This window comes from Scyliorhinus torazame, chromosome 15 (assembly GCF_047496885.1).
Source record: "Scyliorhinus torazame isolate Kashiwa2021f chromosome 15, sScyTor2.1, whole genome shotgun sequence".
Lineage (NCBI taxonomy): Eukaryota > Metazoa > Chordata > Chondrichthyes > Carcharhiniformes > Scyliorhinidae > Scyliorhinus > Scyliorhinus torazame.
This window is the reverse complement of record NC_092721.1, coordinates 121,371,308-121,399,180: the sequence shown is the minus strand read 5'-3', so window position 1 is coordinate 121,399,180 and position 27,873 is coordinate 121,371,308. Positions and strand designations below refer to the sequence as shown.

The 27,873-nt window shown below is 52.5% G+C and overlaps 1 protein-coding gene across 4 annotated transcripts in view; it reads right to left on the bottom strand.

Moving 5' to 3' along the window:
* The window catches only part of LOC140391779 (PC3-like endoprotease variant B), a 1,275,236-nt gene extending 1,250,561 nt beyond the window's left edge, over positions 1-24,675 (bottom strand). The window contains exon 1 of one of the 4 annotated variants that reach the window (XM_072476646.1): positions 24,428-24,675. In XM_072476646.1, the coding sequence (XP_072332747.1) occupies positions 24,428-24,522 (95 nt within the window). In that variant the 5' untranslated portion in view covers positions 24,523-24,675. The remainder of the gene's footprint in view (positions 1-24,427) is intronic. The other 3 variants (XM_072476647.1, XM_072476643.1, XM_072476645.1) reach the window with 3 other exon arrangements.
* Between the last annotated feature and the right edge of the window lie 3,198 nt (positions 24,676-27,873).

Below are 27,873 nucleotides of genomic sequence, written 5' to 3'. Positions count from 1 at the left end.
AATTTGATTTATTGAACCTGTTAGCTCAGTATTCTGTGAGTTTGACTCTCTGCTAACCTAAGTGTGATTACTCTGTCTGACTGAACCAGACTAGCTCTTAGCCACGTGCTGTAGATGTTATGTGATATATACACCTGACTCACTCTGCAGATGTTCCCAGTGGAAAAAGAAAGAGCATGTGTGCCCTGTCCTTTTATATGGGTTGTGTAATGCCCCCTTGTGGTAATGCCACCTCTGGGTATCCTGATTCCCAATTAGTTGTGTCCTGTTGTAATGACCCCTTGGCTGTATGTCTGTGTGTCATGACATCTCTAGTGCTTCCTCTAGTGGTTACTTAGTTGTAGTGTATTTACATTAACCCCTTGTGTATATACAGTGATGCATATCACCACAAATACTAAATGTATACAAATTAATGAAAGAATGGGAAGGATCTCAAGATAGCATTTTCACCTTTGGGTTCAGGAAGCAATGGAAAATTTAGTCAGAGGTTTACATAGAACTTATACCAGCAACAGCCATTTCGCCTATTTTTTTTTTTGTCTTTATCCTCTCTTAGTTTCGCCTATTTGTATATCCTTTATTCTTCTTTTCTTTAAGCACCGATCAAACTATTTTCTAAATGGTCTATACTTTAATCATTAAGTCTGATAACACATTCTTCAGTCTCAAAATTCTCCGTATGAAAAATAGTTGTTCCAAGTCTCTGCCCTAATTCTTTTGCACAAAAGAAGGACTCACATTTAAAATGCATTTCATGACCGCCAAATATCTCAAAGCGCTTTACAGCCAACAAAATACTTTTTGAAACATAGCGGGCGGGATTCTCCATTTCTGAGATTAATTGTTGACACTAATGCAGAATTCGTAGACTTTCATGACAGCAAAACTGGCGCCATACCTGAACTGATTCTGTTACTGTGGAAGGGCTAGCACCGGCATGGAACACAATCAATTCCAATGAAAATGGTCCATGGACAGCTGGTTATAGACTGCGTCAGATTTTACTTTCCATTGACTGGGGAAATATTGCCAACAATTGTAATTTCAAGCAAAGTGAAAGCAATAGTGAGCCTAGGAAGTGAGGCTCCAAAATGTACTTGAACGATCATTCTGTGAACTCCAGGAGAAAACAGATCAGACTCAGTGAAAAATCAACTGCTGATTCATAATGACATCATTTCATGCTTCTGACAGACAGATTCCTGCCCCCAAACCTTGTAGCACAGAGCCAAATGATTATAAACTGAATTTACTCCAAAAAATACATCCTCAGCTAAAAGTGCAAACTATCTATCACATAAATTCATGCCAAGTTTGTGTTATTGTATAAGAATTAAGCTGGATGCCCTTTAACTTCAGGATGTTTGTGAGCTCAAGATTAATACAGCCATGTGGAAGGTCTGGAACAATAATAATCTTTATTAGTATCACACATAGGCAGTTACTGTGAAAATTCCCTAGTCGCCACACTCCGGCGCTTGTTTGGGTACACTGAGGAAGCATTCAGAATGTTCAATTCACCAAACAGCACATATTTTGGGACTTGTGGGAGGAAACCGGAGACCCGGAAGAAACCCACGCAGACTCCGCACAGACAGTGACCCAAGCTGGGAATCGAACCTGGGTCCCTGGTGCTGTGAAGCAACAGTGCTAACCATTGTGCTACCGTGCAGGGCAGGAGCTGGCCAGTAGGGTTGTTGTTGTTCTTGAATATCAGAGGGGGCTCATTGATGTAGGTAGGAGAACCCCAGTTGTATTATTTGCATGTAATTTAAGTGAAAGGAAAACTAAATCAGTCACATAATAAAGCTTGTTATTATAAAATCCATTCATGTATAACTCGTAAGAGGAGTTGTCGCCAAATTAACAACCCGTTTGTGGCCATGGTAACCACTAAAACATAGGCTAACTGGTGGAACGTTAGTCGAAAGTATTAAGGAGATGCTACAGATGATGGGAGTTGGTCTCCTTGGAGCAGTAAAGGTTGATAATAATAATAATAATTGTTTATTGTCACAAGTAGGCTTTAATGAAGTTACTGTGAAAAGCCCCTAGTCGCCACATTCCGGCGCCTGTTCGGGGAGGCCAGTATGAGAATTGAACCCGCGCTGCTGGCAGTGTTTTTTATTACAAGCCAGCTATTTAGCCCACTGTGCCAAACCAGCCCCTAAAAAAGGTGATCTATAGTTTTACACATTCTTTTTGAGCATAGAATTCACCCTAAAATTGAATTGAACATTTTTATCATTGACATTATCTGAAACCTCAGTGGCAGAGATTATAGCCGCTGTTTGAATTTGGTTGGCTACCAGGTGGCGAAGGCCCAAGACAATAGCGATTTTCATGATATACCAGCAAGCCTAAAGATTTTAACTCTCAGGCCTGAATCAGCACATCCCCAGTTCTCCATCTAAATCTAGCAGGAGGTGGCAGTTTGACAATGGGTAGCGTGCACAGTATTGTCCAGCAAGGGGAGTCCACTGCTGAGGACCAAAGAAGCAAAAGAGGAATGGCCCCAGGTACTCAGATTTGTCAACAAAGGAATTGGGAGAGGAGTGGGCCAGTGAGGCAATCGTGCTCCTTAGGAAAATCAACAACAGTTCAAAATTGTACCTTTTGGGAATCTCCTAGTCCAGGAACCTCTTCCTGCTAGGGGCTAAAAATACAATTACTTTCCTACTTGTGCCTGATTTGTATATTTAAAGGATAACGAGAGTGGTTTCAGAGGTGTGTCCCCTGGAGTTATTGAGAAGGACAGGTTAAAACCAGAGCTTGAGGGATCGGTATGTGATTTTGGAAGAGTCTCATGGGATATTCTAAATGCCTGGCCACCCAGTTTACACCAAGCAGAAAAGGTTAAAATTGACATTATCCTTTCTGAAAATTACAGCATAAAATTCTCTTATAAAAACAGGAAAAATCAAGTGTATCGCCCTGGACTAAAAACTGCTATTCAGTGATACCTTGTGAAACGGAGACATATGTGACACAATTGGCTCAGTTTATGATACTCTTATAGGTTTAATAGCCTTCAGTTTTGTTGTGACAAATCTTTAAGAATAGTCAGTTGCAGGATGTACCTGAATTCGCTCAATGCCTTCAATCTGTTTCTTGGTATGAGTCAGCATTGGCAGCTTGGGAAGGTTAAGGCGAAGATTGATTTTGAAAACGAAACAATTTACTTGGGCTTTTTCCAATAATGAGAAATATAACTGCAAAGAATGCAGAAGCAAAGTAGAGTTCATGAACATCAATGACTTACAACAATTAACAAATGCTATCTCATCAGCTGACAGCAAGGATACTTCAGTAATGCATGTTTACATGTTTCATTGTAGCTATTTGAACTGTATGGCTGAGAATGGGTTCATCACAAAGAATCAGCAATTTTATTTGTGTTGAATTTGCCACCTCTGAGCAGTACAAATTTAAAAAAAGAAAAATGTCTTCACCTAATGTGCATGAATGAGCTACTTAACTATAAATATAGTGAAAAAATACTTTTGAGACGTAGGAAAACTGGTCACTGGTAATAATCAAGGCAAGTAAACCATTTGAAACAATTTGTAACAAACTTAATTGGCTAATTTTCCATTCGGGTTTTTAAGTTACCAATGCTGCAAAATGTGGCAGTAATGAAAATTAATCATAATAATAATAATCTTTATTGTCACAAGTAGGCTTACATTAACACTGCAATAAAGTTACTGTGAAAAGCCCCTAGTCGCCACATTCTGGCGCCTGTTCGGGTACACTGAGGGAGAATTCAGATTGTCCACATTACCGAACAGCAGGTCTTTCGGGACTTGTGGGAGGAAACCGGAGCACCCGGAGGAAACCCATGCAGACACGGGGAGAACGTGCAGACTCCACACAGACAGTGACCCAAGCCGGGAATCGAACCTGGGATCTTGGTGCTGTGAAGCCACAGTGCTAACCACTGTGCTACCGTGCCATAAGTTGCAAGTGAGTTGCCTATATAACTGCAGAACACTCCAGTCTGCTTGATCTTTTATGTCTGCCCATTAAATACTTCTTCCAAATATATTTAAGAGTGACAACCTGGTGTAATTTTATTAACATGGCTGAGAATGGGTTCATCACAAAGAATCAGCAATTTTATTTGTGTTAAATTTGCCACCTCTGAGCAGTCCAAATTTTAAATAAATAAAAATGACTTCACATAATGTGCATAAATGATGGAGAAATGTTTTTAAGCTTATAATTTTTAAGCCTCGAAGAAGAAGTATACTTGCGAGGCTTTGGTATTTCCTTGATCTTGATTTTATTGTTGATGTGTGACCATTTACGATCATAAGTTTGGACATATTCCAATGAGATTGTGGGTGTGATTCAGCAGACAAATATTTAAGTCCGCTTTTGGCTGGGTGTTTCTTGGTGGCTGCAGCGCCGGGACTCACCCCGCTATTCTGCGGCACGTTGCCGTTTATTTTGGTCTCACCCGGCCATCGCAATAACAAAATTGAAAATTTTTCTGGGGCTGGTTTAGCACACTGGGCTAAATCGCTGGCTTTTACAGCAGACCAAGGCAGGCCAGCAGCACAGTTCAATTCCCGTACCAGCCTCCCCGAACAGGCTCCGGAATGTGGCGACTAGGGGCTTTTCACAGTAACTTCATTGAAGCCTACTTGTGAAAATAAGCGATTTTCATTTCATTTCTCCCTGCTGAGGCCACACTCAGAGAGGTTTCCGGTTGGCGAGCTGATCTTGCCAGCTGCAACAGCTGTTTTCAGATCGGGGCACTACTTTTGATGGCAGTCCCATTTTCCCCCCACTCCCTCTTTCAGCCCCCCCCCCCATGTTTTATTGACCCCCTCAACCTTGTCAAGGTATCTGGGAAGTCCCCTCACCCCCCCATACAGTAGGCAAGGGCCACTCATGCCCAAGCACTGACAGTGCTGACTTGGCACTTGGGCACCCTGGTGCTGCCAGCCAGGCACCCTGGCAATGCCAAGGTAACCAGGTTGCATGAGTGCCAGGATACTCCCCTTCCCTGTTCCCTACAACCTGGGAGTCTCCAATGGCCTGAGAGACTCCTCAAGGTGCCATTACACCTGGTCAATGTTTGTCTAGACCAGTACTAAACGGCGCTCTGGTGAGTGTAATGATATGTATATATGTAGACAAATAAAGGGGTAATTATTACATTTTAGGGTAACACAACCACTAGAGGGCACCACTAGTTCCCACTATAAGTATGAGCTCAGAGGATCTTGGGTACTTCTCACCAGGAGATTCTAGACAGTCGAGTGTAAAAGAAATAGATCACAACACCGATAAAGCAGCACGTGTAGTTTAAATTAATTATTACTGGACTTCCGGGTGCGGCTATGCAGAGCTAGGTCGCATATTCGGTAGCTCCCGCTTGGAACGGACTTTTGGGCTCTTTTACAGGGCCCCCACGGCATTTGTTTGACATTTCCCGGTGTGGGAAGAAGACTGCAGCATTCCCCTGACAGTGTCCCCCAGGAATGTTATGCCTTTTGGCTACCAGACCCGGCAGAAACAGTAAAAGATTTGGCTGCAACAGGATAAACAGGGCCTCTTCCAGCATGCAGGTGGGGAAGGGCAAGCTGAAAGCTGCAATCTGACTTGACTCTATCAAAGGTGAATTCTAGCAGCAGAGGGAACAACTGTGAAAAGTTCTACCAAGGCCATTGAAGAAGCAGGGACGAGGCTTCCGGTGGCGGCCATGGAGGAGTAGGTCGCACATTCGGCAGCTCCCGTCTGGAACGGACTCCCAGACCTTTTTCAGGAGTTTCCATAGACATTTTGGGGCAGACTGGTGAAGCAAACACTGCCAAAAGGATTCCCTCTCGACTTCCGGTTGCGGCTATGCGGAGCTAAGAGGTGGGCGGGAAGACTCGAAGACCTGGAGAACAGGTAGAGGAGAAAGAATCTGCGAATCCTGGGTCTCCCTGAGGGAGTGGAGGGGGCTGATGCCAGGGCATACGCGAGCACGATGCTCGAGGCGATGATGGGCACGAAGGCCCCTTCGAGGCCGCTGGAGTTGGACGAGGCACATCGGGTGCTGGCGAAGAAGCCCCAGGCAAATGAGCCGCCAAGGGCGATGGTGGTGAGGTTCCACTGGTTCACGGACAGAGAGTGGGTCCTGAGATGGGCCAAGAAGGAGCGGAGCAGTAGGTAGGACAATGCAGAGATCCGAATATACCCGGACTGGAGCACGGAGGTTACAAAGCGGAGAGCGGGTTTCAACCGGGCCAAAGCGGCGTTGTACCGGAAAGAAGTGAAATTCGGAATGCTGCAGCCAGCGCGACTGTGGGTCACATACAAGGGCCAACACTCTTACTTCGAAACGCCTGAAGAGGCGTGGACCTTTGTACAAGCCGAAAAGTTGGACTCTAACTGAGGGTTTGTGAGGGTGGGGGGGGATGTTTTGGGGTTTGATGTGTGATGGTTGTTGTATATAGGGGGTCAATCACGCGCAGGAAATGTTACATGGGCTGGGGGAGAGAGACAAGGCCGCGACAGGAGCTGCGCCAGAGGGGGCGGAGCGGGCTTTGGAAAGGCGGGAAGGGGAACGAAGGAATGCATATGGATTGGGAGACTCCCACGCGGGGAGGTCAATGGGACGACGGGGGAAGCCGGGGTCAGCAGGCGTCAGCTGACTTACGGGAGTGACATGGGGGGAGCAAAAAAGCTAGACAGGGGTCTGGCGGGGGGGAGGGGAGGGGGGGAAAGTGGGGGGGGGGGGAAAAAGGGTTGCTGCTGCACTGGCCGAAAGGGAATTGGACACAGAAGAGGTGGTCGGGACGGGGGTCCCCCCTCTGGGGGACTGGAGGGTGAGGGAGGCGTGGACACGGGACTGGCCCAGAAAAGGAGATGGCGAGTCGGCGGGGCGTGGGGGGGGTGAGAGCCTCTCCAATCCGGCTGATAACGTTGAATGTGAGGGGCCTGTATGGGCCGGTGAAGAGGGCTTGAGTGTTTGCGCACTTAAAGGGACTGAAGGCGGACGTGGCCATGCTCCAAGAGACACACCTGAAGGTGGCGGACCAGGTCAGGCTAAGAAAGGGATGGGTAGGACAGGTATTCCACTCGGGACTGGACGCGAAGAATAGAGGGGTGGCAATATTGGTGGGAAAGCGGGTGTCATTTGAGGCCAAGACTATTGTAGCGGACAATGGAGGGCGATATGTAATGGTGAGTGGTAGGCTGCAAGGGACGTGGGTGGTGTTGGTAAACGTATACGCCCCGAACTGGGATGACGCAGGATTCATGAAGCACATGCATTCCGGACCTGGAGATAGGAGGCCTGATAATGGGAGGGGACTTCAATACAGTGTTGGATCCAGCACTGGACCGCTCCAAATCAAGGACTGGAAAGAGGCCGGCGGCGGCCAAGGTACTTAGGGGGTTTATGGATCAGATGAGGGGAGTGGACCCATGGCGGTTTGCAAGGCCGCAGGCCAGGGAATTTTCTTTCTTCTCCCAAGTACACAAAGCCTACTCCCGGATAGATTTCTTTGTTCTGGGTAGGGCGCTCATCCCGAGGGTGGAGGGGACAGAGTATTCGGCTATAGCCGTTTCGGACCATGCCCCGCACTGGGTGGAACTGGAGCTGGGAGAGGAGAGGGACCAACGCCCGTTGTGGCGGCTGGATGTGGGACTGCTGGCGGACGAGGTGGTGTGTGGGAAGGTGAGAGGGTGTATCGAAAGGTACTTGGAGGCCAACGACAATGGGGAGCTGCGGGTGGGGGTGGTATGGGAGGCATTGAAGGCAATGATCAGGGGAGAGCTAGTTTCCATTAGGGCTCATAGGGAGAAGACAGAGGGTATGGAAAGGGAGAAGTTAGTGGGGGAGATTTTGAGAGTGGCCAGGAGATACGCAGAGGCCCCGGAGGAAAGATTACTTGGCGAAAAACTCCAGACTGAGTTTGACCTGTTGACCACAGGGAAGGTGGAGGCACAGTGGAGGAAAGCGCAGTGGGCGACCTACGAGTATGGGGAAAAGGCTAGTCGGATGCTGGCACACCATCTCCGTAAGAGGATGGCAGCGAGGGAAATAGGGGGAGTCAAAGATGGAAGGGGAGCCACGGTTCGGAGTGCAAATGAAAATAAACGAGTTATTCAAGGCCTTTTATGAAGAGCTGTACAGATCCCAGCCCGCAGCGGGGGAAGAGGGGATGAGACGATTCCTAGATCAGCTGAGATTCCCGAGGGTGGAGGTGCAAGAGGTGGCTGGTTTGGGGGCACCAATTGGGTTGGAGGAGCTGAGCAAGGGATTGGGGAGCATGCAGGTGGGGAAGGCCCCGGGACCGGACGGATTCCCGGTGGAGTTCTACAGGGAGTACGCAGACCTGTTGGCCCCGCTACTGGTGAGGACCTTTAATGAGGCAAGCGGGAGGGGACCCTGCCCCCGACAATGTCGGAAGCGACAATTTCTTTGATCCTAAAGCGGGACAAGGACCCACTGCAATGTGGATCGTACAGGTCGATCTCGCTCCTCAATGTGGATGCAAAGTTGCTGGCAAAAGTGCTGGCCACGAGGATCGAGGACTGTGTCCCGGGGGTAATCCACGAGGACCAGATGGGATTTGTAAAGGGCAGGCAACTAAACACCAATGTGCGGCGGCTCTTAAACGTGATAATGATGCCATCGGAGGAGGGAGAGGCGGAGATAGTGGCAGCTATGGACGGGGAGAAGGCCTTCGACCGAGTAGAGTGGGAGTACCTCTGGGAGGTGCTGCATAGGTTTGGGTTCGGGGTAGGGTTTATTAATTGGGTTAAGCTCCTTCACAGAGCCCAGATGGCGAGTGTAGTGACGAACCGGTGGAGGTCGGAGTACTTTCGACTGTACCGAGGGACCAGGCAGGGGTGCCCCCGTCCCCCTGTTGTTCGCATTGGCGATCGAACCATTGGCCATGTCATTGAGGGAGTCTAATAAATGGAGGGGGTGGTCCGAGGGGGAGAAAAGCATGGGGTGTCGCTATATGCGGATGACCTGTTGCTGTACGTGGCGGATCCAATGGAGGGGATGGTGGAGGTCATGCAGACTCTAAGGGAGTTTGGGGAGATTTCGGGCTATAAGCTCAATGTAGGGAAGAGTGAGCTCTTTGTATTACCAAGAAAGAGGGATAGGGGACCTACCGCTGAGGAAGGCGGAGGGGAGCTTTCGGTATCTGGGGATCCAGATAGCCAGGAGTTGGGGGACCCTACATAAACTGAGTCTGACGAGGTTGGTGGAGCAAATGGAGGAGGATTTCAAAAGATGGGACATGTTACCGCTCTCACTGGCGGGTAGAGTGCAGTCGGTCAAAATGGTGGTCCTTCCGAGGTTTCTGTTTGTGTTTCAGTGCCTTCCCATCGTGATCACTAAGGCCTTTTTTAAGAGAGTAGGCAGGAGTATTATGGGGTTTGTGTGGGCGAATAAGACCCCGAGAGTAAGGAGAGGGTTCCTGGAACGCAGCAGGGACCGAGGAGGGTTGGCGCTGCAAACCTGGGGAGCTACTACTGGTCAGCAAATGTGGCGATGATCCGCAAGTGGGTTATCGAAGGAGAGGGGGCGGCATGGAAGAGGGTGGAGATGGCGTCCTGTAAAGGAACGAGCCTGGGGGCGTTGGTGACGGCACCGCTGCCGCTCTCGCTGACAAAGTATACCACGAGCCCGGTGGTGGCGGCAACACTAAGGATCTGGGGCCAGTGGAGACGGCACCGGGGTGCAATGGGAGCATTGATGTGGTCCCCGATCAGGGGTAACCACCAGTTTGTCCCAGGGAAGATGGACGGGGGGGTTCCAGAGCTGGCATCGGGCGGGGATTGGAAGAATGGGGGACCTGTTCATCGACGGGACATTTGCGAGCCTAGGGGCACTGGAGGAGAGGTTCGAGCTACCCCCGGGAAATGCATTCAGATATATGCAGGTGAGGGCTTTTGTGAGGCGACAGGTGAGGGAATTCCCGTTGCTCCCGGCACAAGAAGTTCAAGATAGGGTGATCTCGGGTGTATGGGTCGGGGAGGGCAAGGTGTCGGAAATACACCAGGAGTTGAAAGAAGAGGGGGAAGCGCTGGTAGAAGAGTTGAAGGGTAAATGGGAGAAGGAGCTGGGGGAGGAGCTCGAGGAAGGTCTGTGGGCTGATGCCCTAGGTAGGGTTAATTCCTCCTCCTCGTGTGCCAGGCTCAGCCTGATACAATTTAAGGTGGTCCACAGAGCGTACTTGACGGGGGCAAGGTTGAGTAGGTTCTTTGGGGTAGAGGACAGATGTGGAAGGTGCTCAGGGAGCCCGGCGAACCATGTCCATATGTTTTGGTCATGCCCGGCACTGGAGGGGTTCTGGAGAGGAGTGGTGGGAGCAATATCTCAGGTGGTGAAAGTCCGGGTCAAGCCAAGCTGGGGGCTAGCAATATTTGGAGTAGTGGACGAACCAGGAGTGCAGGAGACGAAAGAGGCCGGCATTCTGGCCTTTGCATCCCTAGTAACCCGGCGAAGGATCTTGCTAATGTGGAAGGAGGCGAAGCCCCCCAGCCTGGAGGCCTGGATAAATGATATGGCTGGGTTCATAAAGTTGGAGAGGATTAAGTTCGCCTTGAGAGGGTCTGCGCAGGGGTTCTACAGGCGGTGGCAACCGTTCCTAGACTATCTCGCGGAGCGTTAGAGGAAGGTCGGTCAGCAGCAGCTGCAACCTTGGGGGGGGGGGGGGGGGAGAGTGGAGGGGACGCCCTGGGAGGGGGGGGGGGCGAGGGGGGGGGGGGAAGGGGGGACTGCCTGGGAGGGTGGATGAGCAAGAGATAACATGAAGGGTTGGGGAAACTGGCACGTACGGGTGAGGGCCAGTGTACAAAGCTGTGTCAATATATCATTTTGCCATGTATATATCTTGCTCTGCGCGATTTCTCGGGTTTTTTTGTTACGGGGGGCGGGGTTATTGTTTGTAAGGGAGAAAAATTGTGTTAAAAAACTTTAATAAATATTTTTTTTAAAAATAAATTAATTATTACTTTAATATAGATTACTTGATTACTAGTTATAGTTCTGTGGAGTGTGCAAACTCAATATTAATCAATCATTGTTCAAAAATCAGTTTTGCTTGAAGTTAGCAATTGGTGGTTTATTTATAATCACACCATCAGACCATTCTGGATTGCGAAGCAAAGAGTCCCAATATATTACCAAAGAGAAATATAATAGCGAGGTCTTGCAGGCACGGCTGTTCACTCCTGTGCACCGGATGAATCTGGCGTCTGGGTATTTAAATATGCAAATCCAGATCATACCGAGTGGAGTGAATTAGGTGACTCACAATCGGCCTGATGCCATACCAGGATAGATCAAGACGGAAACAGAAATCTACTTCTCGGACAGATAGGGGGTGGGGTGCACCTCAATCAGAAGCTCCCGTGTGACTGGGAGCACCTTCTCTCGGCCCCGTGACCTCCTGGCATATCCCTGGGACCCCAGCCTTCACTCTGGCTCCTTGCGCTTAGTCCCAGGCACATTGCCTCTTCCGGCCATTGCAGCACTGTGCCTGAAGGGGCTCTATAAGATGGGACTTCCGCCCAATGAGAATGGAAGTGCTGCCCTCTGCCAATCAATGCTTGCTGAGGATGAAATGGCAGTGGGACATTCCCCTGTCTGTTGGCAGGAAAAACTTTCTGGATGGAGGGGGGGGGGACCCTAACAATTAAGGCCCATTTAATCATTGTTGATTTGTCATATAATCCCATCTGGTTCACCTATACCCCTTCAGGAAAGAAATTCTGACATCCTTACCAGGTCTGGCTTACATGTGACTCCAGACTCACATCAATGGTTAACTCTTAACTGCCATCTGAAGCCACTAAATTGGGATCAAACCACCACAGGAAAGGCAAAAAAAAATGAAACCAGACAGCATCGACCTAGGCACTGGAAATGACAATGGCACAACCAGGCCCGTTGACTCTGAAAAGCTTCTTATTTCTGGGTGCTTGTGCCGAAATTGGAAGAGCTGTCTCACGTATCAAGCAAAAACCTGACATGGTCATCCTCATGAATCACATCTTGCAGACAATGTCCCAGACACCATCATCGCTCCTGTGTATGTCCTATCATTTGCCTGCCAGCCTAAAAAAATTGGGCTGGAAAGGAAAAGGCCCTAACTTGAGGCAAAGTAGTCTCCTCGCCACCCCTGGGGCCCTGCCTGCCCCATCATAAATTGGCAGGCAGGATCATAGAGGGAATACCCTCCATGCAATTTCACGCTCTCCCCACCTCAAAACCTGCCGTGAGGTTGGTTGGGCGTGGGGGGGGGGGATAAAATTCTCATCGGGGTCATCACTACCGGCTTTAATTCCACTGGGAGGGGTACATGGAGGGGTATTCATTCATCTGCTGAGGGAGGGCAGCAATTGAGATTCAGTTTACACATGTTTAACTCAAAGACACGGGGCGGGATTCTCCGTCAGCCAATGGCGAAATCGGGAAAGGTGATTGGGTGGCGAATCGGCTCCGATGGCAAAATCGCAGCAGGTGCCAATTTGATGCCAAGTCGCAATGTTCCAACACCTCAAAAGCGGCATCAATGCATTCCGAAATGCACGTATAGTAGACACCGTTTGCATATCATTAGCGGCCTCGACCCGGTATTCTCCAGGGCCTCCGCGATTCTCTGCCTCCGATGGGCCAAGTTCCCTACAGCGCGGTTCACTTGTGCTTTTAAAAATCGTGAAACCGACATGGCGGCTGCTGAGGGAGAGAGAGTGTACGGAAAGTGCCCAGCAATGCCATAGTTTGCTGACAGCTGTGCCGCTGCCCAGGGGGCTTCTGCCAGGGCCGGGCGGGGAGGAGCCGGGGGCGGGTGGCGGGGGTAGTCTGGAGGTGGGCTGTCAGTTCAGGGTGGACGGGCACGGGAACACCATTGCCGCAGCCTGCAAGGCAGCCATGCAGCGGCGCACACTACTAACAGCACACTTTGAACTCAGTGTCACAGGTCGTATAGGTGTCTTCCCAGTTGCCCTCTGGCCCCAGCTGAGCCATCAGATGTATGAGCACGCTTCAACACAACCAGTGCCATCTTGTTGGCTTGTGTGTGGGGAGTGTAATGTGTATGTGCGGCTGCAGCTTGTCAGTCTCCCGAGTGTCAATCACGGACCGGCGAATCCCGCACCATTTTCCATTGGAATCGATTGTGTTCCACGCGGCACTGGTGCTAGCCCCTTAATAGTATCGGAATTGGTCCAGCTTTGGCGCCAGTTTTTCTGTTGTGGAAGTCCACAAATTCTGCATTGGTGTCAGCACTTCATCTCAGAAACGGAAAATCCCCTCCACGAGACTTCATTGAATCCAATGCTGAAGTCTCTTAGGGTATTTTCTCCCAACTGTGAGTACACCTCATGCCACAGGGACAGAAGATAAGCAGGTTAATTAATGGTGGAATATTGGTTGTGCTTCTTATCGCAACCTCATAGCTTCATGCTCAATTTTACAGATAACAACATTTTATTTCCAATATTTAAAACTAAATTCATAGCTGGAATTTTACAACCTTTCCTCCAATGCAACAGTAGGTATAGCTTACTGGTATTTTCCTCTTGTATTTTACCAACTGTGGGGTAGATAGTGGATGCTGCACCCTTGGACAAATGGAGGCGCTTAAGTAGCCTACTAAGGGCCTCTTCCTGCTGCCCCAGTATTCCACCAGTAGTGGGGGTTGGGTGGGCCCATGCCACATGTGAAAGGAACCAGGAATACCCTGCACACCATTGGGGCGGAGTGGAAGGAGGTCCCTCCTGCCCACCCATTTATGGAGGGCTGCCCTCACAAGGACCCTCTCCAGCGCTTACTAAGGACCTACCTAACAGGACCCAGTGAAGCACCCCACTTCTTTTACCCCCAGACTTACTGCTTCTTGTTTGACCCTACTGTAGTCCGATCAGTGGCCACTGCTCTTGGTGGCACTGCTGAGATTGAAGAGCTGGCGGGTCCTTTGATGAACCGGCAGCTCTTGGATGTGTGGTTTCTTAGGAGGGATGGGGGAGGGACAAAAGACATGACCATCGTCAACCAATTGCCTTGAGGACCACAAAATCAGGTGTGATTTCCAGGGCCGGTGAAGATGGACTTACACCTCGCTTTCCAACCGGTAAGTGGACCACTAGCTCTGCGTGAAATCTTGCCCCATATTATGGTGAGATTTGAATTCTTTGGATTACTAGTGCTGGGAAATACTGGTCCAGTAACATGTCCTCTACACAACCATACAAACACCTATCTTCCCGTGTGTATCGCACAATGACTTACGCGAGACGAGAAGCGATGAATTCGATCTAGGCTTTATTAAGCGAGACTTGTCCCCAGCAGCTCAGCAACAGAATGAGGCTGCGGGGAGAAGCTCGAGCTCTTATACTCCGCCTTCAGGGCGGAGCCAGAAGTCGGCAGATCCAACCAGGACCCGGGACCTGTCAGCCAATAGCCTCTCGGCTTCACAGGTACCACATTACCCCTAATACATACCACCACATTCACCCCTTGTTAAAAAGGAACCCGGCAGGGTGGTGGTTTGCATGGTGGTAGGGGTTTACAAGGCTGGCCCTGGAACAAATTTCGGACTGTGTTAATACAGCTTTAGCCCTACACTGGGCTATGTACAAGTTTGTGAGAACTATTTACAATACGAGCAAAAAAGATTTTTGTCACAAAAACATTCTTGCTTTTCTTGGTGTCACGTGGATTCCACGAGTCGAGCGGGCGGTCTGGTCTTCCTCGTCGATCGCCTCAGCCCCGGTGGTGGTGCAGGTGCTTGCTCGGGCGTTGTCGTCTCCGGGAGCGTTTCGCTGTTTGTTCCTGTTTTACTCCTGGGCGGGCATGGGAGGAGGACCGATCCCCCCCCGGGAAGGGGGCGGTCGTGGGGTGCGCCGGTGGCAGGGAGGGGGTGATTGGTGTCGGGGGTGTGTGTGTGTGTTGCCGGCGGGTGCCATGTCCCACAGGGAGACCGTGTGTTGCCGGCCGTCGGGGTACGCCACATAGGCGTACTGCGGGTTTGTGTGGAGAAGGTGGACCCTCTCGACCAACGGGTCCGATTTGTGCGCCCACACGTGTTTCCGGAGCAAGATGGATCCTGGGGCCGCCAGCCAGGTCGGCAGCAACGTTCCGGAGGAGGACTTCCTGGGGAAGACAAGGAGGCGCTCATGAGGCGTTTGGTTAGTGGTGGTACACAGCAGCAACCGGATGGAGTGGAGAGCGTCCGGGAGGACCTCCTGCCACCGGGAAACTGGGAGATCCCTGGACTGTAGGGCCATTAGGACGGTCTTCCAGACTGTGCCGTTCTCCCTCTCTACTCTCTACTTGCCCGTTCCCCCGGGGGTTGTAGCTGGTCATCCTGCTCGAGGCTATGCCCTTGCTGAGCAGGAACTGGCGCAGCTCGTCACTCATGAAGGAGGAGACCCTGTCGCTATGGATATATGCGGGGAAACCGAACAGTGTGATTATGGTGCCAAGGGCTTTAATGACTGTGGCCGCTGTCATGTCGGGGCAGGGGATGGCGAAGGGGAAACGGGAGTACTCGTCCACCACGTATAGGAAGTATGCGTTGCGGTCGGTGGAGGGGAGGGGCCCTTTGAAATCCAAACTGAGGCGTTCAAAGGTGCGGGAAGCCTTGATCAGGTGCGCTCTATCCGGCCTGAAAAAGTGCGGTTTGCACTCTGCGCAGATGTGGCAGTTCCTGGTGACTGTACGGACCTCCTCCACAGACTAGGGGAGGTTGCAGGACTTTACGAAATGGTAGAATCGAGTGACCCCCGGGTGGCAGAGGTCCTCGTGGAGGCCTTGGAGGCGGTCTGTTTGTGTGTGGGCACATGTGCCGCGGGATAGGGCATCGGACGGCTCGTTCAGCTTTCCGGGACGATACAAGATCTCATAATTGTAGGTGGAGAGTTCGATCCTCCACTTAAGATCTTGTCATTCTTAATTTTGCCCCGCTGAGCATTATCGAACATAAAGGCTACCGTTGGTCGGTGAGGAGAGTGAATCTCCTGCCGGCCAGGTAATGCCTCCAATGTTGCACAGCTTCCACTATGGCTTTGGCTTCCTTTTCCACTGAGGAGTGGCGGATTTCTGAGGCGTGGAGGGTCCGGGAGAAAAAGGCCACGGGTCTGCCCGCTTGGTTAAGGGTGGCCGCCAGAGCTACATCGGATGCGTCGCTCTCGACCTGGAAGGGGAGGGACTCGTCGATGGCGCGCATCGTGGCCTTTGCGATATCCACTTTGATGCGGCTGAAGGCCTGGCGAGCCTCTGTCGACAGGGCGAAGGTAGTGGACTGTATTAGCGGGCGGGCCTTGTCTGCGTACTGGGGGACCCACTGGGCATAATATGAAAAGAAGCCTAGGCAACGTTTCAGGGCTTTGGAGCAGTGGGGGAGGGGAATTGCGTTCGGGGTCGGGGCCTATTACTCCATTGCGCACTACGTATCCCAGGATGGCCAAACGGTTTGTACTAAAAACGCATTTTTCCTCGTTATATGTGAGGTTCAGGGCGTTAGCGGTCTGGAGGAACTTTTGGAGGTTGGCGTCGTGGTCCTGCTGATCGTGGCCGCAGATGGTTACGTTGTCGAGATACGGGAACGTGGCCTGCAACCCGTGCTCATCAACCATTCGGTCCATCTCCTGTTGGAAGACCGAGACCCCATTCGTGACGCCAAGGGGCTGCCGCGTGGTCGGGGCCGTAGGCGTGGCGTTTTGGGAGGCCACATCAAGGGAGGCTGCAAGGGCCCGTGCCTCTGAGAGTCCTAGCGACTCTCTTTCTAAAAGTCTTTGACGAATTTGGGGAGAGTTCATACCTGCCACGAATGCATCATGAATTAGCAGGTCCGTGTGTTCGATTGCGTTCACCGGCGGGCAGTTGCAGCCTCGTCCCAAAATTAGTAGCGCGTCGTAGAATTCCTCGAGCGATTCTCCGGGAATTTGCCGTCTCGTCGCGAGTTGGTGGCGCGCATAGACCTGGTTTACGGGCCGAACGTAGATGCCCTTCAGCAAAGCGAGCGCCGTCGGGAAATCCTCTGCGTCTTCTATTAGTGAGTAAATTTCCGGGCTTACCCTCGAATGCAGGACCTGCATTTTCTGCTCTTCCGTGATCCGGCCGGGGGCCGTTCGGAGGTAGCCTTCAAAGCATGCTTGCCAGTGTTTGAATACGGCCGCCGAGTTCGCTGCGTGGGGGCTGATCCGCAGGCACTCCGGAGCGATCCGGAGCTCCATAGTCTTTTAAGCTCGCTTAATAAATTGTAGCGCACAATGACTTACGCGAGACGAGAAGCGATGAAGTCGATCTAGGCTTTATTAAGCGAGACTTGTCCCCAGCAGCTCAGCAACAGAATGAGGCTGCAGGGAGAAGCTTGAGCTCTTATACTCCGCCTTCAGGGCGGAGCCAGAAGTCGGCAGATCCAACCAGGACCCAGGACCTGTCAGCCAATAGCCTCTCGGTTTCACAGGTACCACATTACCCGTAATACATACCACCACAAGATGTAAGAGTGAGATTAAAGCAAGGGCTGCTGTAAACAATTTAAAATGTTGAGTACAATATTTTCACGTTTTATTTCAATCCTTCTATAAATAAATATAAAATGAAATGTGGATAAGGTGAAGCAGCATAAAGGTCAATAGAGGGCATTCCAATAAGGTGCTCAGTAGGTCAGTCACAAAGGAGGCAGTACCCTTAATAGGAAGTGGGTCTGAATAATTAAGAAGTTGATGTACTGACAGTATCTTTTATAAATGTTAAATGTTTTTTTTCCCACATTTTCATTACTGCTATTTGAAATATCTTTAGTGATACAGGGCGAGATTCTCCAACCCCCCACCAAGTCGGAGAATGGCCGTTGGCCGTCGTGAATTCCGCCCCCGCCGCCCGCCGAAGTCTCCGAAGGGAGAAAAGTTGGCGGGGCGTCAATGGCGCAGCAGACCTCGGAGAATGGCACGGGTGGGCGCAAGGCAATGGATTTTGGGGCTGCTGATATTCTCCCGTCCGGATGGGCTGAAGTCCCGTCGACGTGATGACGGGTCACGTCGGCGTAAATCAAATCTCCTTTCAATCGGCATCAACCAGTGCTCAAGGTTGACGCCGACCAGCGTGGAGGTGGGTGACGGCCTGGGGGGTTGGCCGCTGGGCAGGCGATGGCGTGGCCGCAGTCTGTATGTGTGGGGGAGAGGTGTGTGTAGGGTTGTGTGTGTGTGTGTGTGCGGCGGGGGGGGGGGGGGGGGGTGGTTAGAGTGGGCTGGGCTCCGGGGGAGTGCCGGGAGGGGGGGTGAGTGCCGGGGACGGGAGAATGACTGCCGGGGAGGGGGACGGGGGGGATGGGGTCCGTGCCGGGGAGGGACGTGGGGGGGGGGGGTGAGTTGGTCCACCTGGCCAGGTGCCAGCCTCCAACAGTCGGACCCATGCGGTCCATGCCACCTGGCTGGGGGGAGGAGGGGGTAAGGGCAATGATGACATGTCGTCGTTCCCCCCCCCCGCCGGCCGTCATGTTTTCCGATCAGCCTGTGATGCTGGCCGCGTGGCGGCAGCCGTTAATGTCCATGTTGCCCTGGATGAGGAGGAGGAGGAGGAGGAGCGTGTCAGGGCGCGATTGATGGGATGCACGTCTCCATGCGGCCACCTGTAGATAACAGGGCCGTGTTCAGCAATAGGAAGGGGACCTATTCGATGAACATACAGGTGGTCTGCGACCACCGCATGATGATCCTGCACGTCTGCGCCCATTACCCGGGCAGTGTACACGACTCATACGTGTTGTCGCGGTCATACATCACCGGCATGTACGAGGGGCGCCATCTCCGGCTGAGGGGCTGGTTGCTGGGCGACAGCGGCTACCCATTGCGATCGTGGCTGATGACGCCTATACGGAGGCCACGCAATGAGGCGGAGAACCGCTACAATGATGCCCATGTAGCGACAAGGGGAGTGATAGAGAGGTGCTTTGGCATGCTGAAGATGCGTTTCAGGTGCCTGGACCTCTCTGGGGGCGCCCTCCATTATCGGTCAGATAGGGTCGGCCGCATCATTGTGGTGTGCTGCGTCCTGCACAATATAGCCCAGCAGAGGGGCGATGTGCCGCAGGCAGAGGAGGGCGGAGTGGAGGAGCAGCAGGAAGAGGCGCAGTCCTCTCCAGATGAGGGGGATGGGGGCAATGGTCAGGGCAGACCGGCTAGACACGGGCGGGTGGCTGTCCACCGTTACCAGCTGGGCCAGCGGGCACGGGACAGACTGATAGCCGCCCGCTTCACTGACTAGATGGGCGTGGGAATCGGGTAGAATGGCCACAGACCGCACACCATGGCAACAGCCGACCACCCACACCCCCCACCCATCCACTCACCCAGCACCCTCACCCCCCTCCCCAACCCCACCCACCCCACCCGCATGCACACCACCCCCCCATTGCCGGTCCACCTGCGGCACAACGGCCGGGCTCACACAGTTGCGGGTGGACGCGTGTCTATTGCAGGCCATGGAGGATGATGACAACCCGCTCTGCGATGAGCTCCTGGCTCTACATCGTTGGACGATGTCTGACCCATGGCCACAGTACCACCATCCACCCGGACCATCCCTGCATGCGGCTGTGACACTGCAGCGCACGGTCCCGTCCTCTGCCCGGGGGATGTTGATGGCGGCCCAGGGGGAAGGGGGCAGACTCACCTGGGGCTGAGGTAAGACCACCCCTCACACACACACTTGCGCTCAACGTACATGACACCCCCGCACGCTTTGGACAGAGCACAAAGGCAGCTTCTGTAGGTGTAACATTGACTTTAATAACGAAAGGAGTTCATGCACGTGCACTAGCCCCTAAAACTCATCTGTGCCCTGCACCCGTGCCAACTTACTCAGTGTCTAATTGTTTGGCCTTACGGGCCCTTTGACTACGTCTACGTGGTTCCACAGACGGTACAGCAGAACTGGAGGTGGACACCTGTGATTCCTGCCCTCTGACACAGGATCCCTTTGGCAGCCGTTTCCTGGGGCGTCCTGGCCTAGATGGGCCAGGCTGCGGCCCGGGCGACTGGGATGGCGAGCTGCCAGCCTGTCCTGCCCGTTGCCCACGCAATGCACCTGGGACGGAAGGGGGGAGTCCGAGGTGTCGCGGTGTTCCGGGACCTCCCCTACAGGGGGACCCGGGACGGACCACAGCACCTCCTCCTCCCTCGGGGTGCCCGATGGCCCCCAGGCCTCTACATGGGTGGGGGATGCGAACGGACTGGCCATCCGACGCCCCCCCCCCAACATCTTGCACAGCCAGTCCTGGAGGCCCTTGCTGGTATCGACAAGGATCTGCAGGTTTACAGTCATGGAGCTCAGGGAGTTGGCCATCCCTGTCTGTGTCTGGGCGACGCCGGCTAGCACATGGGCAATGGCGCCAATGCCCTCAGCGATGGCCTGCTAGGACTGGGCCATGGCCTGCTGAGACTGGGCCATGGCCTGCTGAGACTGGACCATGGCCTGCAGAGACTGTGCCACGGAGTTGAGCCCCTCTGCCATCTGCCGCTGGCTCATGGCCTCCTGTGAGAGGGCAGCCATGTCCTGTGCCACAGACGCCGCCTGCACGGAAAGCCCCAGGCCTCGCAAACCGCTCCACATGTCTGACACCGTCGCACCCATTGCCTCCACCGCGGACGCCACCCGTGTGGTGTCGGCCTGGGTGGCACGCATGACCGGCACCACTCCCAGCTCCTGGACGCGGGTGGACTCCTCCACCCATGACTGCAGCCGCCGCAAGCTGGCCGTCACCCTCTTCGCTCGTCTCAGGTTCGGTGGTTGCATCGGTCCTATGGGTGGGTGTGGTAACTCCAGGAACCTGAGATCCATCTGAGCGGCAGATGTTCGCTTGGGCTGGGCTGCCCTCCGACCGCCGGGCCCCTCTGCTGCTCCTACCTCCACCTGCTGTACCGGGACGGCTGTGTTGTGCGCACAAGTGAATGTACCAGACGCCTCATCACGAAAGTGCCCAACCGAGGTGAGCGTCTCTGCGATGGTGGAGGGTGTTGGTGACAGCAGTGGCGTTGTGTCGTGCGCATCGTCCGACTCTGAGTCCATGGCACTTTGGGGTGGTGGTTCGTCTCCACCCATCCAATCTGTGTCACTGTCCTGTATTTCAGTTTCCTGGGTAGTGGTGTCCTGGGTAGTGGTGTCCTTGGTAGTGGTGTCCTAGGTAGGGGTGTCCTGGGTAGGGGTGTCCTGGGTAGTGGTGTCCTGGGTAGTGGTTTTGTGGCTCAGCTGAGACGGGGGCCTGTGGCTGCCCCTCTCGTCGCTGGGTGGCACACGCCTGCGTCGTCGCACCTGCACGAGACGGGGGCGTCGTCTCCCTGTTGGTCCAGGTCTCTCCATCTCCAGTGGTCTCCGAGGGGCATCCTGCGGGCGTCGCTTGCCAGAGGGTCCGGGTCTCTCCGTCTCCCGTGGTCTCCGAGGAGCATCATGCGGGCCGTCTGCATCTGCGGGGATGGGTGCCTCGACGTTTGCTCCTGCGATACACAATGAAGCATGCATGGTTCGACACGCAGGCAGTGATCAGGTGATATGGGGGAGGGGGATATGGGGGAGGGGGGATATGGGGACGGGCTGTCGGTGGCTCACTTGCTGGTGGGCCCCCGACCTCTGTATCAGCAACCTCCCGGTCCTCAGGTCCGCCAGCCAGTTCCAGGGCCCTTCCCTCATGTTCGGTCAGTGGCCTCTCATCAGCGGGGCCTCCTCCAGTCCTCACATGCTCCATGGTGTTGTGTGCGCGTTTCTCTTGTGGGGGGGGGGGGGGAAGGGTGGCAGTGGTAAAAGGCAACAGTGTTAGACGGGTATATGAATGCACGCCATCGGTTGCGCGTGTATTGCAGAGGTTAAGGTTAGGGCTGGATTCACTTGGGGAAATGGGGGAGGGGGGATATGGGGGAGGGGGGATATGGGGGAGGGGGGATATGTGGAGGGGGATATGGGGGATATGGGGGAGGGGGGATATGGGGGAGGGGGATATGGGGATATGGGGGAGGAGGATATGGGGAGGGGGGATATGGGGGAGAGGGGGAGGGGGGATATGGGGGACAGGGGATATGGGGGAGGGGGGATATGGGGGATATGGGGGAGGGGGATATATGGGGGAGGGGGGATATGGGGAGGGGGGATATGGGGAGGGGGGATATTGGGGATATTTGGGAGGGGGGATATGGGGGATATGGGGGAGGGGGATATGGGGGAGGGGGGATATGGGTGAGGGGGGATATGGAGGATATGGGGGAGGGGGAGATGGGGGATATGGGGGCGGGGGGATATGGGGGATATGGGGGAGGGGGGATATGCGGGATATGGGGGGATATGGGTGAGGGGGGATATGGGGGAGGGGGGATATGCGGAGGGGGATATGGGGGATATGGGGAGGGGGGATATGGGGAGGGGGATATGGTGGAGGGGGGATATGGGGGAGGGGGGATATGGGGAGGGGGATATGGGGAGGGGGATATGGTGGATATGGGGGATGGGGGATATGGGGGATATGGGGAGTGGGGATATGGGGGTTATGGGGGATATGGGGAGGCGGGATATGGGGGAGGGGGGATATGGGGAGGGGGGATATGGGGGAGGGGGTATATTGGGAATATTTGGGAGGGGGGATATGGGGGATATGGGGGAGGGGGGATATGGGGGAGGGGGGATATGGGGGATATGGGGGAGGGGGGATATGGGGGAGGGGGGATATGGGGGGGATATGGGGGAGGGGGGATATGGGGGATATGGGGAGGGGGGATATGGGGGAGGGGGGATATGGGGGATATGGGGGAGGGGGGATATGGGGAGGAGGGAGGGGGGATATGGGGAGGAGGGAGGGCGGATATGGGGGATATGGGGAGGGGGATATGGATATCAGGCGGGGGGGGGAGGCTCACCCTGGCTGCTCTGATGAGGTTGTTCACCTTCTTGTGGCACTGGGTGCCTGTCCGTGGTGTCAGGGCCACAGCGCTGACGGCCTCTGCCACCTCCCTCCACAGACGCCGGCTGAGGCGTGGCGCAACTCTGCGGCCGTGTCCGGGATACAGGGCCTCCCTCCTCTGCTCCACTGCATCCAGGAGCGCCTCAATGTCACGGGACTGGAACCTCGGGGCTGAGCGGCGGGCGGCCATCCGGTTGGGTGTTCTGGTCGGGTGGGGGAGCAGGCGTGAACCACGTGAGCCAGCGCGGATAGCGTCACGTCGCTGCTAGCCCATTCCAGGCCGGAGACTTTGCGACGTTTGGGGCGGCGTGATGCAGGTGGGATTTGCGCCGTTTTTGGCGCCGGTCGGCGGACATCTCGCCGATAACGGAGAATGGCGCCCCAGACTTATTATTCTCTATAATGTGGACTGCAGCAGATTAGAAGAATAACTATGCCTATGTGCACTGTCCTGCTCTTTACTAGCTGGCTGGAGTGAGACCAATCCTTATCTTTATGAGTTTCAGTTTATGCTCTATCGCCGAACACTTCCTGCTTTAGCTCACCTTCGTCACATCAAACAAGGTATTTATGCAAATTAAGGTCGGTTGGCTGATTCACTTTTAAACAGCTTGTTACTGAAAAAAATAAATAGCAGAGTTTTCTGAACCTGTCCAGCCTGTCGTATATCATTTATTTTCTATCGCTAAAGCAGCGCAACAGCTAGAAAATTTGTTTTGAATAAGGAACCAAATGAGTCACAATTTCCAGGTAGTTGAATAAGATCGAGACACAAATCTTTCTGCCATATCTTTGTTCATGTGATTACAAATTGACAGTGTTTTGCTTTTAGGGTTCAGTTCTTTCATAATTAACTACTTTTTAACCACAACTTCTGTTTTTGAGGAACAATCAGATGACCTGTGCTAAGGCCAGAACCACCACTCCCCCCCACCCCCACACCACCCCCAATTAACTCATCTGCTTTTTTCACTCATCAAAAGATGGGACTCAAATTTCTTCAATTTGCCACCTCTTTCTTTCTTGAGAGGTGCCTGCCTCCACTTAGCATTTCCCCACATTCAAGATGGGTAGCATGGCATGTGAAAGATCATACTACCATAACATCTGGCATCTGATACCCTATTCAACCATATGACACAATTATGTACATCATATTTCAATCTTGACGGCCCGACTTGGAGACGTAAACAAAAGCTTATACTGAAGTAAAAAACAAACTAAACCTTTGGGACATGTGACTGCTTTCCAACACAAAATACTCCACAGCAGGTATTAACTCGAGTTACTATAGTTACCATTTTTAAAAAATGATAAAGTACAATGTTGTATGACAAATCTAGAAAGTAATAAATTATAAGGCAAACTATTAGAAGCAGAAACAATAGTAATTTCTAAGAGCTTTTTAACAGCTAGGTATAATCAATGTTAATGTTTACATCCACAAATAACATTTAAATTAGTTCTTTTCTTGTAAATCATAGCTTTTGAAAATAATTTTCTACCTTTGATGAATATTTCTCGAGAGTCTGGAAGACAGAAAGAAGCTTGCTGAAGAAGGTGTAAAAAGCCGGTTGAATGAAATTTGATCCACAACCATGAGGTTAAGATCCTTAACGTTGACGTTGCATAGCTGGTTATTTGTTCTTTTAATATAGTACCTGCCCACTTTTGTTATAGTTTATAATTGGCAAAGAATGCACAGTGGAAAAAAGGTTCCTCCAAATTGCTCTGTAAATAGGTAATGAATGCTGCAATGACATTAACTATAGGCGACTCCTGTGACTAACTTTACCTGTCACCACAGCAGCCGCTTCTCACTCAGTCTGATGAAATGATCAATTCTTGGCACGTTCTCTGATTGTTGAGGAAAATAATAAAGTTGAGAATGCGAGACAGCAGGTACAATCATCTTACACAATCTCCCCTTCAGTAGCATGATGTCAACTACATTCAAGGCCCCTTCCAGTTGTACAAAGTGTCTCATTCCCCCACTTACTCCTCACCACACAAAAACAATTCAGGAAATAAGAGTAGAAAGGTACTAAAGTTGTTCCTCATGTTGTTTACTCTGGAGGAGTAACTTGTGTATTTAACATGTTGATTTTAAGTTGATTGTTGAAGTGACTGTAGAATACAAGTTTGGATCTCCAAACATGCACTTCAAGGCTAAATTTTGCGACCCCAGCGTAATGGGGCCAGAATTGCTACTCCGAGGGCGATACGTTCGGCAAAAGTGCACTGAACTCATTGCCGGCACATTATTGTCAGCCTATTTGAATAATAAGCATGAACTCCCCACATAGCTTTGGCTTCCCTCTTGAAGAAAGGAAATGTGGAAAAAATAGCCAGAAGTTCAATTATAAAGGCCATTTAAAGACAAATGGCTGCATATAGAATTAATACCATTCCTACAGTGCAGTAGGAGGCCATTCAGCCCATCGAGCCTGCACCGACCCAAAGAGCACACTCCCTAGGCTTAACTCTGTAGCTCCACACATTGATAATCTTTGGACTATGGGAGGAGCACCCGGTGGAAACCCATGTAGACACGGGGAGAAATTGCAGATACCACACAGTCATCGAGGTCCCTGGCACTGTGGAGCAGCAATGCTAACACTGTGCCACTGTGCCGCCCTTATATGGGACATTTAATACAGGTTCAAAATAGATATTTGTCAGCCTTTATTAACATTAAGGGGGGGGGGGAGAAACAGGTATGAATTGGCAGGCAAAAAAGAAGTGAAGATAAATGACAAAATGAAGTCTGGACAAGTAACAGAGTGTCACAGCATATGACTTGTTTGATGGCCAGCAAGGGCATACATACTTGAATGTGATCAGTGCAATGAGAGTTGCCTTGATTAGCAACTGTAAGAAAGCAGTGCAGAATGTCTATGAGAAACTGATGGGCAGGTGCTATATTCTGTGTAGAGGTTGAAGATGGAATTCCTTCAGAAACATGACAAGGTATAACTGCAAGATAAAAGATCCATAATTGCCTGTAAACACTTATTGCCTGCCCACAGCAAGCTCTCAAAGACTTTACACCTCTATCATTTTATGTATATCCATATTTCAGCAGGGCCCAACATTCAATGAGCTGCATACAATTGAAACCACAAGTAAATCTTCCAAGAGCTTCAAACTTCAAGGCTGGGATTCTCCATTCCAGAGTCTAAGTGCTCCCATTTTCCAGGAATCGCAGCATGTTTGCATTGCCGCTGGGAGTGCTGGCGAAGAGCGATGTAAAGTATGTAAATTTACTGCACGCTGGCCACGTGCATCTTGCCCGAGTCCCGGATCCCAAGGTGTCTGATTCGCTGGGGTAGGGATTAGTATTATGAGGCTGACAAGCTGGAGCAGATTTTAAGTTCTCCCCACAGCCCACACTTCCATTGCAGCCAATAAGATGACTGGTAAAGACCTGTTCCCAGGTTTCGGGATGCTGACGTGAATAGGATGCTGGATGCTGTCGAGGAAAGGGGAGGCACCCTCATCCCCAGGTAAGGTGGAGATAGCAGCCATCAATAATGACCAAAGTCTGGGATGAGATGGCAGATGCAGTGAGTGCTGCCAGCCTCACCAAGAGGATTGGCATGTGTGGTAGTATGTATTGGGGGTCATGTGGGACTGGAAGCCCTAATGTCATTGGCTGACAGATCCCGGGTCCTGGTTGGCCGTTGACCTCTAGCTCCGCCCTGAAGGCGGAGTATAAGAAGCCGGAGTCTTCCCCCGCAAGCCAGTTTACTATCGAGCTGCGGGGGAACAGACACGCTTAATAAAGTCTCATCGACTTCACTCTATTTGTCTCACGGAGTCTTTGTGCGCTACAATTTATTAAGCGTGCCAAAAAAGGACTATGGAGCTCAGGATCATTCCGGAATGCCTGAGGATCAGCCCCCACGCAGTGAATGCGGCAGCAGCCTTCAAGCACTGGCAGACTTGCTTCGAGGCCTACCTCAGAACGACCACCGGCCGGGTCACAGAAGACCAAAAACTGCAGGTCCTGCACTCGAGGGTGAGCACGGAGGTTTTCTCCCTCATCGAAGACGCGGAGGATTTCCAGACGGCGTTCGCAGCACTGAAAAGTCTCTATGTCCGCCCAGTTAACCAAATCTACGCTCGCTACCAGCTCGCGACGAGACGGCAAGCTCCCGGAGAATCGATGGACGAATTCTACGCCGCGCTGCTGATTTTGGGACGAGCCTGCAGCTGCCCGTCGGTGAACGCAAACGAATACACGGACATGTTAATGCGCGATGCTTTTGTGGCAGGTATGCAATCATCCCAAATCCGCCAAAGACTTCTAGAAAAAGAGTCGCTAGGACTCTCAGAGGCACGGGCCATAGCAGCCTCCCTAGACGTGGCCGCGCGTAATACCCGCGCCTACGGCCCCGACTGCGCGGCAGCATATTGGGCCCCGTACGTAACGTCGCGGCAAACCCCCTACCCCCCCCCGGACACCCCACAGGCTTGCGCGGTCCAAACGCCGAGTCGCACCGGGGGCGCCCGCTGTTATTTCTGCGGCCAGGCGAAACACCCCCGACAGCGCTGCCCGGCCCGCGCAGCTATCTGCAAAAGCTGTGGGAAAAAGGGCCATTATGCGGTTGTGTGCCGGTCCCGCGAGGTCGCCGCTGTCCCGGGAGAACAGGGAGCCCTGCAAGCCGTTTACGCGCCCCAACCCCCCCAGCACGCCATGTACGACCCGCAGGCGCAGCCGCTCTGGGTCTCGACCACCGCGGTCCCGGGAGAACAGGGAGCTCTGCACGCCGCTTACGCTCCCCAAACCCCCTCCCCGCAGCCCATGTATGACCCACCGCCGGCGCTACCGCTTTGGGTCCCAGCCAACACTCTCCACGGAGAGGAGGGAGTTTTGCGTGTCCCTAACGCCCCCCTAACCCCCACCCCGCGCCCCACACCTGACCCGCCGGCGCCACCTACTTGGGCC